The following is a 15,472-nucleotide window of genomic DNA, read 5'->3' on the forward strand; positions in this document are numbered from 1 at the left end:
TGAACTACTTCAGTTGGTGTGTAATGAATCTAAAATATATGAAAGTCTAATGTTTATCAGTACATTACAGAAAATAATGAACTTTATCACAATATGCTAATTTTTTGAGAAGGACCTGTATATAAATAAGATTACAAAATACGAGAGAATTGCGGTATGCAGGGATACCTTTATAATAAAGCAATTTAATTACAAAAGAAGCTATTCCGTCGTCTGCTGTGCCGTCCTCTGCTTGCTTCCGCAGATTCTTTCCCCTTCTTCCTGTCTCTCGTCAGTGCGCAGGTGCACTGTTATGGTGGATCTGTGGAAGACACACTTTTATGGGGGCATCTGTGGATGACACATTAGCCCCCATTATTCCTCTTATTAGCCCCCATTATGCCTCTTATCACCCCCATATCAGCCCTTATGCCTCATTAGCCCCCATATCAGCCCTTATGCCTCTTATTAGCCCCCATTATAAGCCCTTATGCCTCATTAGCCCCCATTATGCCTCTTATTAGCCCCCATATGCCTAATTAGCTTCCATATGCCTAATTAGCCCCATTATGCCTAATTAGCCTCCATTATGCCTCATTCGCCCCATTATGCCTCCAATTAGCCCCCATATGCCTCCAATTAGCACCCATATGCCTCCAATTAGCCCTCGTGCCTCCAATTAGCCCAATATGCCTCCAATTTGCCCCATGTGCATCCAATTAGCCCCATATGCCTCCAAGTAGCCCCCATATGCCTCCAATTAGCCCCCATGTGCCTCCAATTAGCCCCCATATGCCTCCAATTAACCCCCATATGCCTCCTATACGCCGCCTGCAATTTTCTCCCTCCTCAGTCGACTGTGCTCTAAACTGGCGCGCACAGCGTGAGGTCACAGAGCGACCTCACACTGTGCGCAGCCCTGCACAGCCGAGAACCAGGAAGTGGTGAGTACAGAGCGGCTGGGCCAGTAACTAAAGGGGGGCAGGGCGAGTGGGAGAAAATAGGTGGCGGAACGCCGTTCCGGGGCTTTCCGCCAGAAAAAAAGCCCTGTGTATATATATATATATATATATATATATATATATATATACCATCCACCTGTGACCTGCTGCCCCCTTCGGCCGCCCTCATGAGACCAAAGCACCCATGCCACCACCATGCTTAGAGCTGCCAAGCTCTGAATCCTCCTTCGGAAAATGGCAGGAGAGGAGCCGGAGCATCTCCTCTCCTACATGGCACCACATACCTCTTACATCCAGTGATGTCATCTTTGATGTACACTTTCTCTTTTACTTAGTAGTAACACAGAGCACACTTACTTGTAATATTAGTAGTATATTACAATTACTAGTAATAGTCTCCCAGTAATAGTAAAACTCACCATAAATACCCCTTTGTATTAATAATTCTTCTTATAATGTGACAGTAGAAAGTACTAAAAATTCCCCCTAATTATGTGAACTAGTACAAAAATGCCTCCATTCTGTGTGCCAGTACAAAAAATACTCCCTCTTAGTGCCCGAATTTCAGCTAATGTCCCCATAGTGCCCCCATAATGTATACCTGTATAAAATACCCCTATCAAGTGCCCCCAGTAAATGCCCCATAGTGCTCCTCTAGCCGCTTCCTTAGGCTCCTTTCACATGAGCGAGTTTTCCCGGGCAGGTGCAATGCGTGACATGAATGCATAGCACCCGCACTGAATCCTGACCTATTCATTTCAATGGGTCTGAGTACATGAGCGTTTTTTTCACACATTGCATGAAAAACGCTGCATGCTCTATATTCAGCGTTTTTCACTCAGCCCTGGCACCTTAGAAGTTAATGGGGCATCAGTGAAAAACACATTGCATCCAGAAGCAAGTCCGGATGCAATGCGTTTTTCACTGATGGTTGCTAAGAGATGTTTGTAAACCTTCAGTTTTTTATCACGCGCGTGAAAAACGCATCAAAACGCATTGCACCCGCGCAGAGAAAACTGAACGCAATCGCAGACAAAACTGACTGAACTTGCTTGCAAAATGGTGGGAGTTTCCCTGAACGCACCCTAAACGCATGCGGAGCCAATCCATATTGTTCGTGTGAAAGAGGTCTTATAGTGCCCCATAATGTGCCAGGATAAAATACCCCTTCTTAGTGTCCTCAGTAGATGCCCCGATAGTGCTTCTGTCCTCCCTTCCCCATAGTGCCCCCTTAATATGTCAATAAAAAATGCCCCTTCTTAGTGTCCCTAGTTCATGTCTCTCAAATGTCCCTCTTTAGGAGGGACAGTCCCTAATTTTGACCCAAGTCCCTCTTTAATCCTCAAATGTCCCTCTTTTTGACCTGCAAAATTAATGCTTAAATGTGCATTAATAAGGCTACATTCACACGACTGTATTTTGCGGTCTGAAAAAAATACAGATGGCGCCCATGTGACGACATGTTTGTTGCATCCGGTTTGCGGATCCAATGTAACAATGCCTATCCTTGTCCGCAAAACAGACAAGAATAGGACATGCTCTAAATTTTTTGTGGGGCTACGGAACAGACATATGGATGCGAATAGCACACGGTGTGCTGTCCGCATTTTTGTGGACCCATTGAAATGAATGGGTCCTCATCCAATCTACAAAAAAAACTGAATGGACAAAATTACGTTTGTGTGAAAGGGGCCTAAATGTACTAAATTGCTCCTTAGTAAAGTGACTGTATTGTTGCTACCTGTATAGTAGACCACAACTTCATTATCTGGTGCAGTTTGGACTTGTGTCTGATGATTTGTGTGCTAACAAAAATTGTTGCAATGTGTGTCGGCATATATCATCCCTTTTGGCGATTTTCAAAAGTTGGGAAATATGCAAGATTGATACATTGTGCCAAAAAAAATAAAGCACTAAGGCGTCGTTCACATCACCGTTCAGCCTTTCCGTTTAGGGGCAAGAAAACGGAAAGGACGGATTCAGCACATAACGGAGCCCACGGGCCCCATAGACTATAATGGGGTCCGTTAGTTTCCGCTCAGAAGAAGATCTCTATGTCTCCACTTTAAAAATCTTCTTCTGAGCGGAAACCTAACGGACCCCATTATAGTCTATAGGGCCCGTGGGCTCCGTTCGGCTCAGTTATGTGCTGAATCCGTCCTTTCCGTTTGGAAAGGCTGAACGGTGATGAGACTAATACTGTAATGTCCTGAGGACGGCGATACAGTTGAATATAGAGATCAGCGCTTCCACAATGGAAGCGCTCATTTCCCTTTGCCCTGCCGCTACCACAACCCCACACTTATCCCCAGGGCCGCAACGCCCAAGGCGATCGCCTCACCTAATTGGCAGTGCAGCCCTGATAGGAATCATTATAAAAAAAATCGTACTACTTCTAGGGGAGTGGTGTTCCAGACCGGTTGGACCACCCCATTGATTACAAATATTGATATTTACCCAATATGAAATAAAAAGTAGATTTAACATATAATGGACAAGATGAATGCAGGTAAATAGGCGTTTTTATTTCAGTTTGACTTTTTATAGGTTGGTGTTTGCTCTCTGCACCCTGAGGACATATTGGAAAGATGATGAGTAATGTGGTGAGCTGGGATAAGGGTCGAGGGTGAACTGTATGGGCCGAGAATCAAAGGAACCGGTACATTCTAGGCACCACACTACTGAACAGGCTGCAGGAGAACCTCAATCTATGCTCAACAAAGAGCAGACACGTCGGCCATCTTGTTGTAGCCCTGTGTGTGTGAGCCGGGTCACGGGGCAGGACTACCACTGACTGCTTCCGGTTGAGCCTTCCGCTCCTAGTCTGCGGATAACAGGGACAGCAGGTTAGTCATATGAGATATATTGTGCCTGATGTATATCTCGTATGTACGTGTGTACCTCTCATTGCTGCCATGAGATGTCTCCTGTGGAGACGCTTCATACCTGCCCCCATATACCTCCTGTGTGTGTACACACCTCTTCCCTGCCATGATGGACCTCCTGTAGATGTATATATGTGCATACCTCCCTGCCTTTACATATCCTATAGATACACACTATTTTACTCGTATACCTCCTGTATGTGTACACACCTCATCCCAGCTTCTATAGTTCCCGTATATATGTGTACTTGTCACCCTTGTCCATATGCACCTTCTGTATATGTAAATGAATGTTTGCCTATAGTACTTTATACCTGCTGTGTATACACTCCTCATCCCTACCTATGAATATGGATCCCTGCCACCCCTGTCTTTATATGTCCATAGTACTGGTCCTTGCCATTATATATGTCCTATAGATTTATACCTGGTATGTGTGTGTATACTCCTCATCCCTGCCCTTATATATCTCCTGTATCCCTGACACCCCTGTCCTTATTTACATTTATTATACGTCCATCCATTATATATGTCCTATAGATTTATACATGGTGTGTGTACACTCCTCATCCCTGCCCTTCTATATCTCCTATAAATATGTATCCATTATCCCTGTCCTTATATACATTTATTATACGTCCATCCGTGCCTTTATATATCTCCTAAATCCGCACGCTCTGTAGGCACCTTCCATGTGCAATCCGCATTTTTCTCACACCCGTTACTAGAAATGACTAGGATATGCTCTATAATTTGCAGAAAGGACACGCGGATGCGGAATACACACGGATGACATCCGCTTGCTGTGCATTTGTTTGCAGACTCATAGAAATGAACGAATTCATGCGGAGGGGGGGATGCAGATCTGACACAGATATGCAATACGGTCAAGAGGATTGGGTTGACGTATGTGGGATGTATATGAGGACAGATGTTCAGAGTGAAGTTGTGGCAGATACAAGAGGCACATGCCTCTTAATAAGTTTGGTACATCAGAAAATGAAATGCTCTGAGCAGGAATAGATTGTGCTATAATTTGCGCCAGTGTATAGCCTTTGATAGATCCCCCCTATCCATTTTTATAATCAGCTTTTTTACTATATTGTCAAAAGCATGTGGCTGTTTCACAGGAGTGAGTTTTCCATCCAGATGTGATGTGTGTTGTGAACAGATCCCTACTGAATCCTGATCATCTCTGCATCAGGAAAAGTCGCAGCAGGTTCTTTATTGTGTGTTTGTCACACAGCCCTGGCTCCATAGAAATTAATGGGACGTGTGCGAAAAACGGAAGGCATCTGGATGCAGTGACTGTGGCTAGGAGATGTAGATTGTCATTCTTTATTTTTTTTCACGTGTGAAAAATGCATCAAACACAATACGTATTCCTCGCGTGAAAGAGACGTTCAGGTGCGCAGTCTGAGTTCAAATTCATGGCAAAGGTGTTTAAGGCTTCTTTCACACAAGTGATATGGATTGAGTCCGGATCTTTTCAGGGAAAAACTGATTTTGCGCTAGTTTTGCACGCAAGTTCAATCACTTTTGTCTGCGATTGCGTTCAGTGTTTGCGTTCTTCTGCACAGATGCAATCATTATTGATGTGTTTTTCATGCGTGTGAAGAAAAACTGAAGAATAATAATCTACATCTCCTAGCAACCGTCGGTAAAAAACGCATTGCATCCGGAAGCCTTCCATTTTCCAGGCGAGCCCCATTCACTGTTATGGAGCTAGGGTTTCATGAAAAACTCACAATAAGGCCTCATGCACAGGACCATTTTACGGGTCCGCATCCGAGCCGCAAAAACTGACCCATTCCGTTGCACCATTCCATGGCCCCACAAAAAAAATATAGCATGTCCTATTCTTGTTCATTTTGCAGCCAAGAATAGGCATGTCTACAATGGGCGGCCCGTTCCGTTCCGCAAATTGCGGAAGGCACAACCGGCAGCTTCCGTTTTTTGCGGACCGCAAAAAACAGCATGGACGTGTGCATGAGGCCCAAAGAAAATGCAGCCATTTTTCTTGAACGCAGAGATGATGCGTGGAGATGGATGCTCATGTGCACAGACTGAATTAAATGAGTCAGGATTTAGTCCACACATGACGCATCGCGCCCGGACGTGTAAAAGAGCCCTTTTAGGTTTGGGATCAGAACTGAGTGAGGGAGATTATTTTATGGCTCTGTGCCAGTTTTGTGATGTTGAAAAGTCACACATTTTGTGATTTGCCACAAGTGCTGGCTTGTTACAAAATTGTAAACTTTTAAGCTTTCTCCAACAGCCTCGCCACTTTTCACAAAATTGGGTGTGAGGAGGAGGAAGACCCAATTCATTCAACAACATATGCGCCAGAAATCTACTCCAGCTCCGGCATATGGGCAGCCACGATTATTAAGAAATGTGGACAGGACAAATTAAGTTTAAAGGGAACCTGTCACCTGGATTTTGGGTATAGAGCTGAGGACATGGGTTGCTAGATGGCCGCTAGCACATCCGCAATACCCAGTCCCCATAGCTCTGTGTGCTTTTATTGTGTCAAAAAAACCGATTTTATATATATATGTAAATGAGGCACGTAAGAAGCCCAAGGAGTTGTTACTAACATTTCCGGAGCCAAGCCACACCCACTGTGAAGGAGCCCAGCACTGCCCTGCATACTCCGAATCTCCTCCTTGCTCCCCGATGTCACAAAGCTAGAGTGCCGTAATCTCGCGATTTGCGAGATAGCGCATGCACAGTGTTTCTTCCCTGTGCTGACATCAGCCTCAGGGAACGAACCGCGCTCTAGCTTTGTGATGTCACGGAGCAAGGAAGAGAGTCGGAGGATGCGGGCGGTGCTGGGCTCAGAGTCAGAGAACGCTGGACTCATCTCTGAAGCATGGAGGAGACAGGACTCATCTAAGGATCATTTACATGTCTATAAAATAGTATTTTTGACACAATAAAAGCACACAGAGCTATGGGGACTGGATGTGCTAGCGGCCATCTAGCAGCCCATGTCCTCAGCTCTATACACAAAATCCAGGTGACAGGTTCCCTTTAAATCCAACTTTTACAGCAGATACTGTGCTGTGCAGTGCTCTCTGCATACAGGTGCTTCACAGCTCCACACTTTGTGGTCTCCTGATTGGATGCTATAGCTGTCAGTCAGAGCAGAGGGGAGGGGCTAATGCACAATGTAGAGTGCACCTCCTCCTGGGCAGAATAAAGCATCATATTTACATTGCTCCTGATAATAAAAGCTCTACAAATGTAATGTTTGTCCTACTCTCTCCAATCCGATTGACAGACTCCCTGTGTCTTGCCAGTTGTTGATACAATGCTGATTTCAGCCTCATTCTTTGAGGCCATTAGACAACTATGTCTTCAGAGAGAGTGTGAGCCACAGGTCCATCCAAATGAATTGGCTGGATGAAGGTAAAATAAACCCAATGCCCATTTAGGCCATATAGTAGACCAACAGCAGATCTTTAGACTAACAGAGTGTGTATGTGCAGGTCCCCACTGCAACATGTCACCACAGCTCCTAGGATGAAGGAATGCCAAGCTTTACCTGTCCAAAGAACAAGTTCATGTTTTATGTTTTTGGCCCTTCTATTTTCTTTTTTGTAACTGTAACTTGCATACAACATTGCACATTTATATTCTACTGTTAAGTACCATTAGGTCTCTCTCATCTGATGCCAGGTGGTGTGCCATGACACATACTGACACATTTCCATTTCTTTTGTTACTACAGGTGGGAAATATCTGGACTTCACACTTGATACAGGGGGTCCTCATCACGTCAGAAGATGGACAGAGGTCAGATCCCTGAGAGGATCCTAAACCTCACCCTGGAGATCATCTACCTTTTGACTGGAGAGGTGAATATTGTGGCATATGGCCAGGTTGTTTTAGGGTCCATGCACTAGAGAAGATCAGAATTTCACAGACTGGAGAATGGTTGATATCACTGTAGGATTAGACAAGGGAAGACTCTGTGCTACCAGTGTGGGGGAGGTGATTGATCTCTGGCACGAGAACATCGATTGCCTGCTGTCACTGGTTGATTGTGGAGGGTTCTGATGTCTTGGAACCCTCTTATCAGCAGAATAGCTTGATATGAGCTGCATTATTAGGCATGTATGCAGATGAGCTTCTGAGCATATGCAAACAGTGACGTGGATGCATTGATAGTGTGTCCTAAAGGTGGAAAACATATTTTTTGTCCACATCACTTCATTGGGGCCGCAAAAGATGCAGACAGCACACCATGTGCTGTCTGCATCCGTATGGCCATTCTGTGGCACCCGCAAAAATATAGAACATGTCCTATTCCTGTCCGTATTACTGACAAGAATAGAGCTGTTCTATTATGGCCCGGACCGCAAAACGGTCGTGTGCATGAGCCCTTAATGTCCCGGCGAACCCCTTCAAAGTAAGATGGGGTCTGAGGGACCCTTATGCATGTAGATATAGACACAAAGGTAACTATATGCTTGTAGACCAAAAATACACTTTGGCGCTTGCTTCAAGTGTGGTGTGATTCATGGGGAGATCAGAGGGGATTGACTAATTAGGAAGTGACACTCGCTCACATTGTCACAAAGGATGATTTTATTTACATATATAAATCTTAGGATTATATTGTTGTGAAGAAGTCCTCTGACCAAAGTGGAGACAGCAAAACTTCCAGTGACTTCAGCAGCGGAACCCAAAGCCCCATTGCAGTACACCCTCCTCACTCACTGATACATGAGAAAAACAATGAACAGAAGATCCTGGAACTGACCAACAAGATAATTGAGCTGCTAACTGGAGAGGTGAGCGCCGCTGGGAATGCTGTGTCTGGATAACTGGTTACAGGGGTTTCCAGTTGTAACATGTTATCCCCTATCCACAGGATTAGATCAGTGGGAGCCTGACTGCTGGGAACCCAACCAATCAGGAGAATGAGGACCCTTAACCAGTGGGGCCCCCAATATGAATAGAGTTGCCGGTTGGGCATGCATCTCTGTGGGACGGCAGCAGATAGCCGAGTACGAGCATTTAGCTATTTCAGGCAGTCCTATAGGCATAAATGGAGCAGCAGTGTTCATGCCCAATTTGCTGCTGCATTCATTTTGGTGGGCCCCAGGAGGTAAGGGCTGCCCATTTTCATGATTGGTAGGGCCCCCCGGTGGTTGCACCCTCTATCCTGTGGATAGGGTATAACTTGTTACAACCAGAATACCTCTTTAAAAATGACCATATTATAATTTTTATGAGGTTTATAATTTATCAGGTTCCAAGAGGAGATGAAGATGTGACTCTAAATTTTTCCATGGAGGAGTGGGAACGTTTAGGACGTGAGTCAGTTAGTAACATGGACATGATGATTATGGAGAACCACCAAGCACTAAGTTCACTGGGTAAGATGTTATTACCATATACATGTAAAGTCTATGGGGAAGATTTATTAAAACTGGTGTAAAGTAGAACTGGCTTAGTTGCCCATAGCAGCCAATCAGATTACACCTTTAATTTTTCACAGCTCCTTTGAATAGTTTGCTATGGGAAACTAAGCCAGTTTTCCTTTCCACCAGTTTTGTTGAATCTCCCCCTATGTATTTAATGTATCTACACCTACAACGGATCTGTCACCAGAATAGAAATATGTTCCCAAGTCTTTTGGCATCCCACTCACCACTGACTGATAGCCACTGTGTATCCGCCTGTATACATGGCAGCCAGGTAGTGCTCCCAACTATAATTGTATTATGTGGCAGCAAGTATTAACCAAACAGCACAAAATATGGTGGCATTTGGGCAAATAATACAGCAGACTTCCCCCTATAATAGTTAAGGGCAGCATATTCTGGTGACACATCTGGTTTAAAAGATGGTCCCTGCTATTGTAGTGGTTGGATATAGTTAAAGGGAACCTGTCACCGGGATTTTGTGTATAGAGCTGAGGACATGGGCTGCTAGATGGCCGCTAGCACATCTGCAATACCCAGTCCCCATAGCTCTGTGTGCTTTTATTGTGTTAAAAAAAAAAAACGATTTGATACATATGCAAATTAACCTGAGATGAGTCCTGTACGTGAGATAAGTCAGGGACAGGACTCATCTCAGGTTAATTTGCATATGCATGAAATCGGTTTTTTTTACACAATAAAAGCACACAGAGCTATGGGGACTGGGTATTGTGGATGTGCTAGCGGCCATCTAGCAACCCATGTCGTCAGCTCTATACCCAAAATCCCAGTGACAGGTTCCCTTCAAGTCATTGTAGCTAATGCTATTACCAAATCTGATTCATGCCTCTCCCACAGATCTGGGTGATTCATTTGACAAGGTGGTTTCTGAAACAAAAAGCATGGTCAGCATCAATCCAATGAGACACTATTCAAGCATCTGCAAGCGCCAGAAGAGGAAGGGGCAGCCAGTAAGATATGTAGCAGACAGCTCTGCTTCCCGTGAAGATAACCTCGTAAACTCTGACACAAGCACAGCACAAACACAAGAAGAACACGTGTCCATAAATACGGAAAAGGAGCTCGATGCAAAGGTTTGCACACGCTCGGAGCACACTCAGACAGACTTCATTGTAACTCATGTTAAAGATGAGCCCCAGGATGGGACAAAAAATTCACAGCAAGACTTTGTTCGCATTGACTATGATTCTGTCTTCATTGCCAACCAAACTTCTACAGCTCAGGAAACTTCTCGGAAACTTTATGACTGCGCTTTGTGCGGGAAAACATTTACCAGTAAGTCTGGTATTGTCAAGCACCAGAGAATGCACGCCGGAAGAGTAGTCTCCTGTCCAGACTGTGGAAAGGACTTCACCTGTAACTCTGAGCTGGTGGCCCACCAGAGAACACACACTGGTGAGAAACCATTTCCTTGTCCTTCCTGTGGGAAATGTTTTTCCACAAACACTAACCTGGTAGCACACCAGCGAATCCACACAGGTGAGAGACCGTATTCTTGCCTTCAGTGTGGAAAATGTTTTACAAGCAGTTCAGACCTTGTCAAGCATCAGATAATCCACACCGGTGAGAAACCTTTTTGTTGTCTCGACTGTGGAAAAGGTTTTACCAGCAAATCCAACCTTGTTAAACACCAGCGAATCCACACGGGCGAAAGGCCTTTCCTGTGCTCTGAATGTGGTAAAGGCTTCGCCATCAAGTCTAATCTCATCAAGCATCAGGTTGTCCACACTGGTGAGAAGCCGTACCCCTGCCCTGAGTGTGGGAAGCGCTTCTCCAACCAGTCCAATGTGGCAAAACATCAAAGGACTCACTACGGCTTCAAGCGTGATGGCACTAAAGCTGAATAATATTTTACCACCCTGCTCACGAGCTGGGAGTAATGTCGTCATGCAGCCATGTGGGACTCGGGACTATAGTGTCTTCCCTTCTTGTTGACTCTCCGTTTCAGTGAAGATGCTCAATTTTCTTTGCCGTAAGAGATCTGAACACTACCTGTTCTTGCTGTTAGAAAACCTTACCTGTTGTCCGTACTGTATGGTTTCACTTTGTCAGTATATAGTTTTGTTCCTTCAGGGTCTGAAAGGCGGATCAGATTACTTACCCAACCCAGAGGCCTCAGCCTCGTGTCTTTATATGGTTTTAGTGAATAAAAAGAATCCTTCTTCCACTTTATGAGCAAATAAAAAGACCAAAATAGTTTCCTACAGAAAACCAGATCAGTATTATCCCACTAGAGCAGCAGGCCAGTTCTATCATTTAATGAGCTAGTGGATCCATAGTGTGAACTAAGCCAATATGTATATTGCACAGGCAGAAGGACCTACATTTTGCCAAAACAATACTGCCAGCCTGTTACATTACCCCCATTATGTCCCTGCCTGTCCTGTCACTAGATCCTTTAGGAAGACCACTGTTGCCAAAAAAAATCCTTTTTGTTCATGAAGATTGCACTTATCACACAGACTGGCGAGGCTTGCTGGGATGCTAGCAGATGTCTGGCGCCTCTTCTTAAACTTTCATTCAAATGATATATGTGCTCAGAACATATGTGTATCTATTACTACATTGTGTATATTCACTATTGCAGTTTAATAAATGGCCTCCTTCTGTGTCTTTTTTACATTTGACCAGGGGTTACAGTGCCTGTTCTGCTGTATTGGGGTCCTAGGTCTGTATTGAAGCTCAGTGGTGGTTTTATAAGGGTGTATTGTGGTCATGAGTATATACAGTAACACACTGCAGACTGTGAGATTACACTTTTTTTAGGTTCCGAAGAAGGCTGTACGAGGGGATATATGACATAGCTGTATCATGTCAGTATTAGGGGTTCTCAGGGTGCCTTCACCTTAAAGGGGTTGTCCAAGTTATATTTATTGATGACCTAGCCTCATCAATAGTCTAATGTGCATGGAGATTTTCCACGGCAAAGGGGTTTTCTGGGATTTTGATACTGATGACCTATCCTCAAGATTTAAACAATGAGTCATTTTCTGATTACAGATTTCCTTTAACCCGTTTGCTAGTAGCGCTGTACATGTATGGCAGTGGAGCAAAGTGCAAACATGGCACCCGCTCGTGCGGGCATCATGTCTTGCGGGTCTCTGCTGTTTCAAACAGCAGAGACCCGCGGCTAATGACCACGATCGGCATTATTACGGCATCTAAAGGGTGAAAAACCCAGAAGTTCACGCTTCTGGGCTTCTTACCAGCATCCTCTGCAGCCAGTGAGGATGCCAGTAATTGAATTCAATATACTGGCTCTCGCTGAAGAGACACACTGTATTGAAGTTGCAATTCTTATTTTGGCCAGCAGGTGGCAGGCCAACATAGGAAAAGAGCAATTCCGTACAAATCATGGATCTAAAAGACCCCTGAGGGTTCAGAATTAAAAAAAGGGTTTTGTAGGCTCAAATGTGACCTAAATCATAAATTAAAAAAAAAAATATCTAAAAAAAATATAAAAGTTTAAATCACCGCCCTTTCTGTAGAATCTAAAAATGAATACATAAATAACAAAAAATATAAACGTCATGGGCATCACCGTGTCCTAAAACGCCCGTACTATTAAAATCTCAAAATATTTTTCCAATACGGCAAATCGTGTAATGGAAAAAAGGGTCAAAATTGACAATTTGCCATTTTTTCATCGCTTCTCTTACCCCAAAAATGTAATTTAAAAAGTCAAACACCATCCAAAATGATATCAATAAAAACTACAGATTGTCCCGCAAAACACGAGCCTGATATCAATAAAAACTACAGATTGTCCCGCAAAACATGAGCCCCCACACAGCTCAGTAGATATAACTATAGAAAAAAGTTATGGGGTAAAAAATTTTTTTTTTCAACGTTTACATTTATTTTTACACTATTTTGACATAATAAACCTATACATATGGGGTATTGTTGTAATCGAACTGACCCAGAAAATGAAGGGCACAGGTCAGTTTTGCCACAAAGGGAATGCCATGGGAACAAAACCTGTAAAACAGTGGAGGAATTGCGTTTTTTTTTCAAATTCCATCCCATTTGGAATTCTTTTTTTTCCCCACCTACCACTACATAAATGGTGTGGTGGCATTAGAAAGTACAACTTGTCCCACAAAAAATAAGCCCTCATATGGCTATGTCAATGCAAAAATAAAAAAGTTATGGCTCAAGGAAGATGGGGAAGAAAAATGAAAACGCAAAAATGAAAAAAACTCCGGTATCCTAGTGGTTATCCGGGAATAAATATTGATGACCTATCCTGGGATTATTCCCGACTCAATTACTAATAGTGATATCTCCTGCTTATCTTGGGCTAACACTGTCCTTTTGGTATTTTATGAAAGCCTAGAATGACAGCTTTTAAAACCATGCTTCTAGCTGCTACCAATCAGGAAATGGCACCTAACGCAGCCCGCCCCCTTCTGCCTGAGCACGGCTCGGGCAGAGCAGTTAAAAGGGTTGTCCCACTTTGCTAATTCATCCTGAGCTGCAGTCACTCTGCTGGATACTTCCTGCTTTTCTGCAGATAAGGCTGGGCGGGCTTAGGCAGCTAGAGTGAAGGACGGCCACGCCTCCTTATGACCTCACACTGAGAGCTGATTCCTACGTGCTCGTTCATGTGAAAAGTATGACTCACCAGTCTGGCTGGCACCAGGAAGTGTCTGTGAAGCTCATCTCTCCTGCTGTGGACTCATCAATCCGTGGAGAAATGGTCAGTGATTTTATTGACTACCATTTAGATGACCTGAATACTAACTACACATAAAAGTTTTCATATCTATTCCAAAGCCTATCTGTGCAGCAGAAACTGTAATTTACTGCAGCCCAAATGCATGTCTGCTAGTATCCATATGATTAGTTTTTTTGTCTCCTATAAAAAAAAAACCCACTGAACAGCACAGATGCAGATTTGTTACCATTAGAGCTGTACTACATTAGAGTAATAACGTGCATATTCAACTCAGCCACATATCAGTGTATTACCCTATCTCTTCACCATTCTTTATATGCCATATATTGATAATCCCCACCTCACCAATCACTGAGCATGTACCAGCGCATACCTAGCTCTGCTACATATGCATTTTATGTCAGTCCTACACCTGTAATATCTCTCCACCATTCTTTATATGACATATATTGGTGAGGTGGGGATTATCAATCACTGAGAATGTACCAGCGCATACCTAGCTCTGCTACATATGCATTTTATGTCAGTCCTACACCTGTAATATCTCTCCACCATTCTTTATATGACATATATTGATAATCCCCACCTCACCAATCACTGAGCATGTACCAGCGCATACCTAGCTCTGCTACATATGCATTTTATGTCAGTCCTACACCTGTAATATCTCTCCACCATTCTTTATATGACATATATTGATAATCCCCACCTCACCAATCACTGAGCATGTACCAGCGCATACCTAGCTCTGCTACATATGCATTTTATGTCAGTCCTACACCTGTAATATCTCTCCACCATTCTTTATATGACATATATTGATAATCCCCACCTCACCAATCACTGAGCATGTACCAGCGCATACCTAGCTCTGCTACATATGCATTTTATGTCAGTCCTACACCTGTAATATCTCTCCACCATTCTTTATATGACATATATTGATAATCCCCACCTCACCAATCACTGAGCATGTACCAGCGCATACCTAGCTCTGCTACATATGCATTTTATGTCAGTCCTACACCTGTAATATCTCTCCACCATTCTTTATATGACATATATTGATAATCCCCACCTCACCAATCACTGAGCATGTACCAGCGCATACCTAGCTCTGCTACATATGCATTTTATGTCAGTCCTACACTTGTAATATCTCTCCACCATTCTTTATATGACATATATTGATAATCCCCACCTCACCAATCACTGAGAATGTACCAGCGCATACCTAGCTCTGCTACATATGCATTTTATGTCAGTCCTACACTTGTAATATCTCTCCACCATTCTTTATATGACATATATTGATAATCCCCACCTCACCAATCACTGAGCATGTACCAGCGCATACCTAGCTCTGCTACATATGCATTTTATGTCAGTCCTACACTTGTAATATCTCTCCACCATTCTTTATATGACATATATTGATGATCCCCACCACACCAATCACTAAGAATGTACCAGCGCATACCTAGCTCTGCTACATATGCATTTTAT

General features: G+C 43.6%; 1 protein-coding gene across 1 annotated transcript; it reads left to right on the forward strand.

Annotated features, from left to right (window-relative positions):
• The first annotated feature begins 3,730 nt into the window (after window positions 1–3,730).
• Window positions 3,731–11,912, forward strand: LOC122922891 (oocyte zinc finger protein XlCOF7.1-like). The gene is made up of 5 exons (XM_044273645.1): window positions 3,731–3,787; window positions 7,563–7,689; window positions 8,446–8,628; window positions 9,090–9,216; window positions 10,123–11,912. The coding sequence occupies exons 2-5, from the start codon at window positions 7,618–7,620 to the stop codon at window positions 11,130–11,132; spliced, it is 1,392 nt and encodes a 463-aa protein (XP_044129580.1). The 5' UTR covers window positions 3,731–3,787; window positions 7,563–7,617; the 3' UTR covers window positions 11,133–11,912.
• Window positions 11,913–15,472: the final 3,560 nt, after the last annotated feature.

This window comes from Bufo gargarizans, unplaced genomic scaffold (assembly GCF_014858855.1).
Source record: "Bufo gargarizans isolate SCDJY-AF-19 unplaced genomic scaffold, ASM1485885v1 original_scaffold_1027_pilon, whole genome shotgun sequence".
NCBI lineage: Eukaryota > Metazoa > Chordata > Amphibia > Anura > Bufonidae > Bufo > Bufo gargarizans.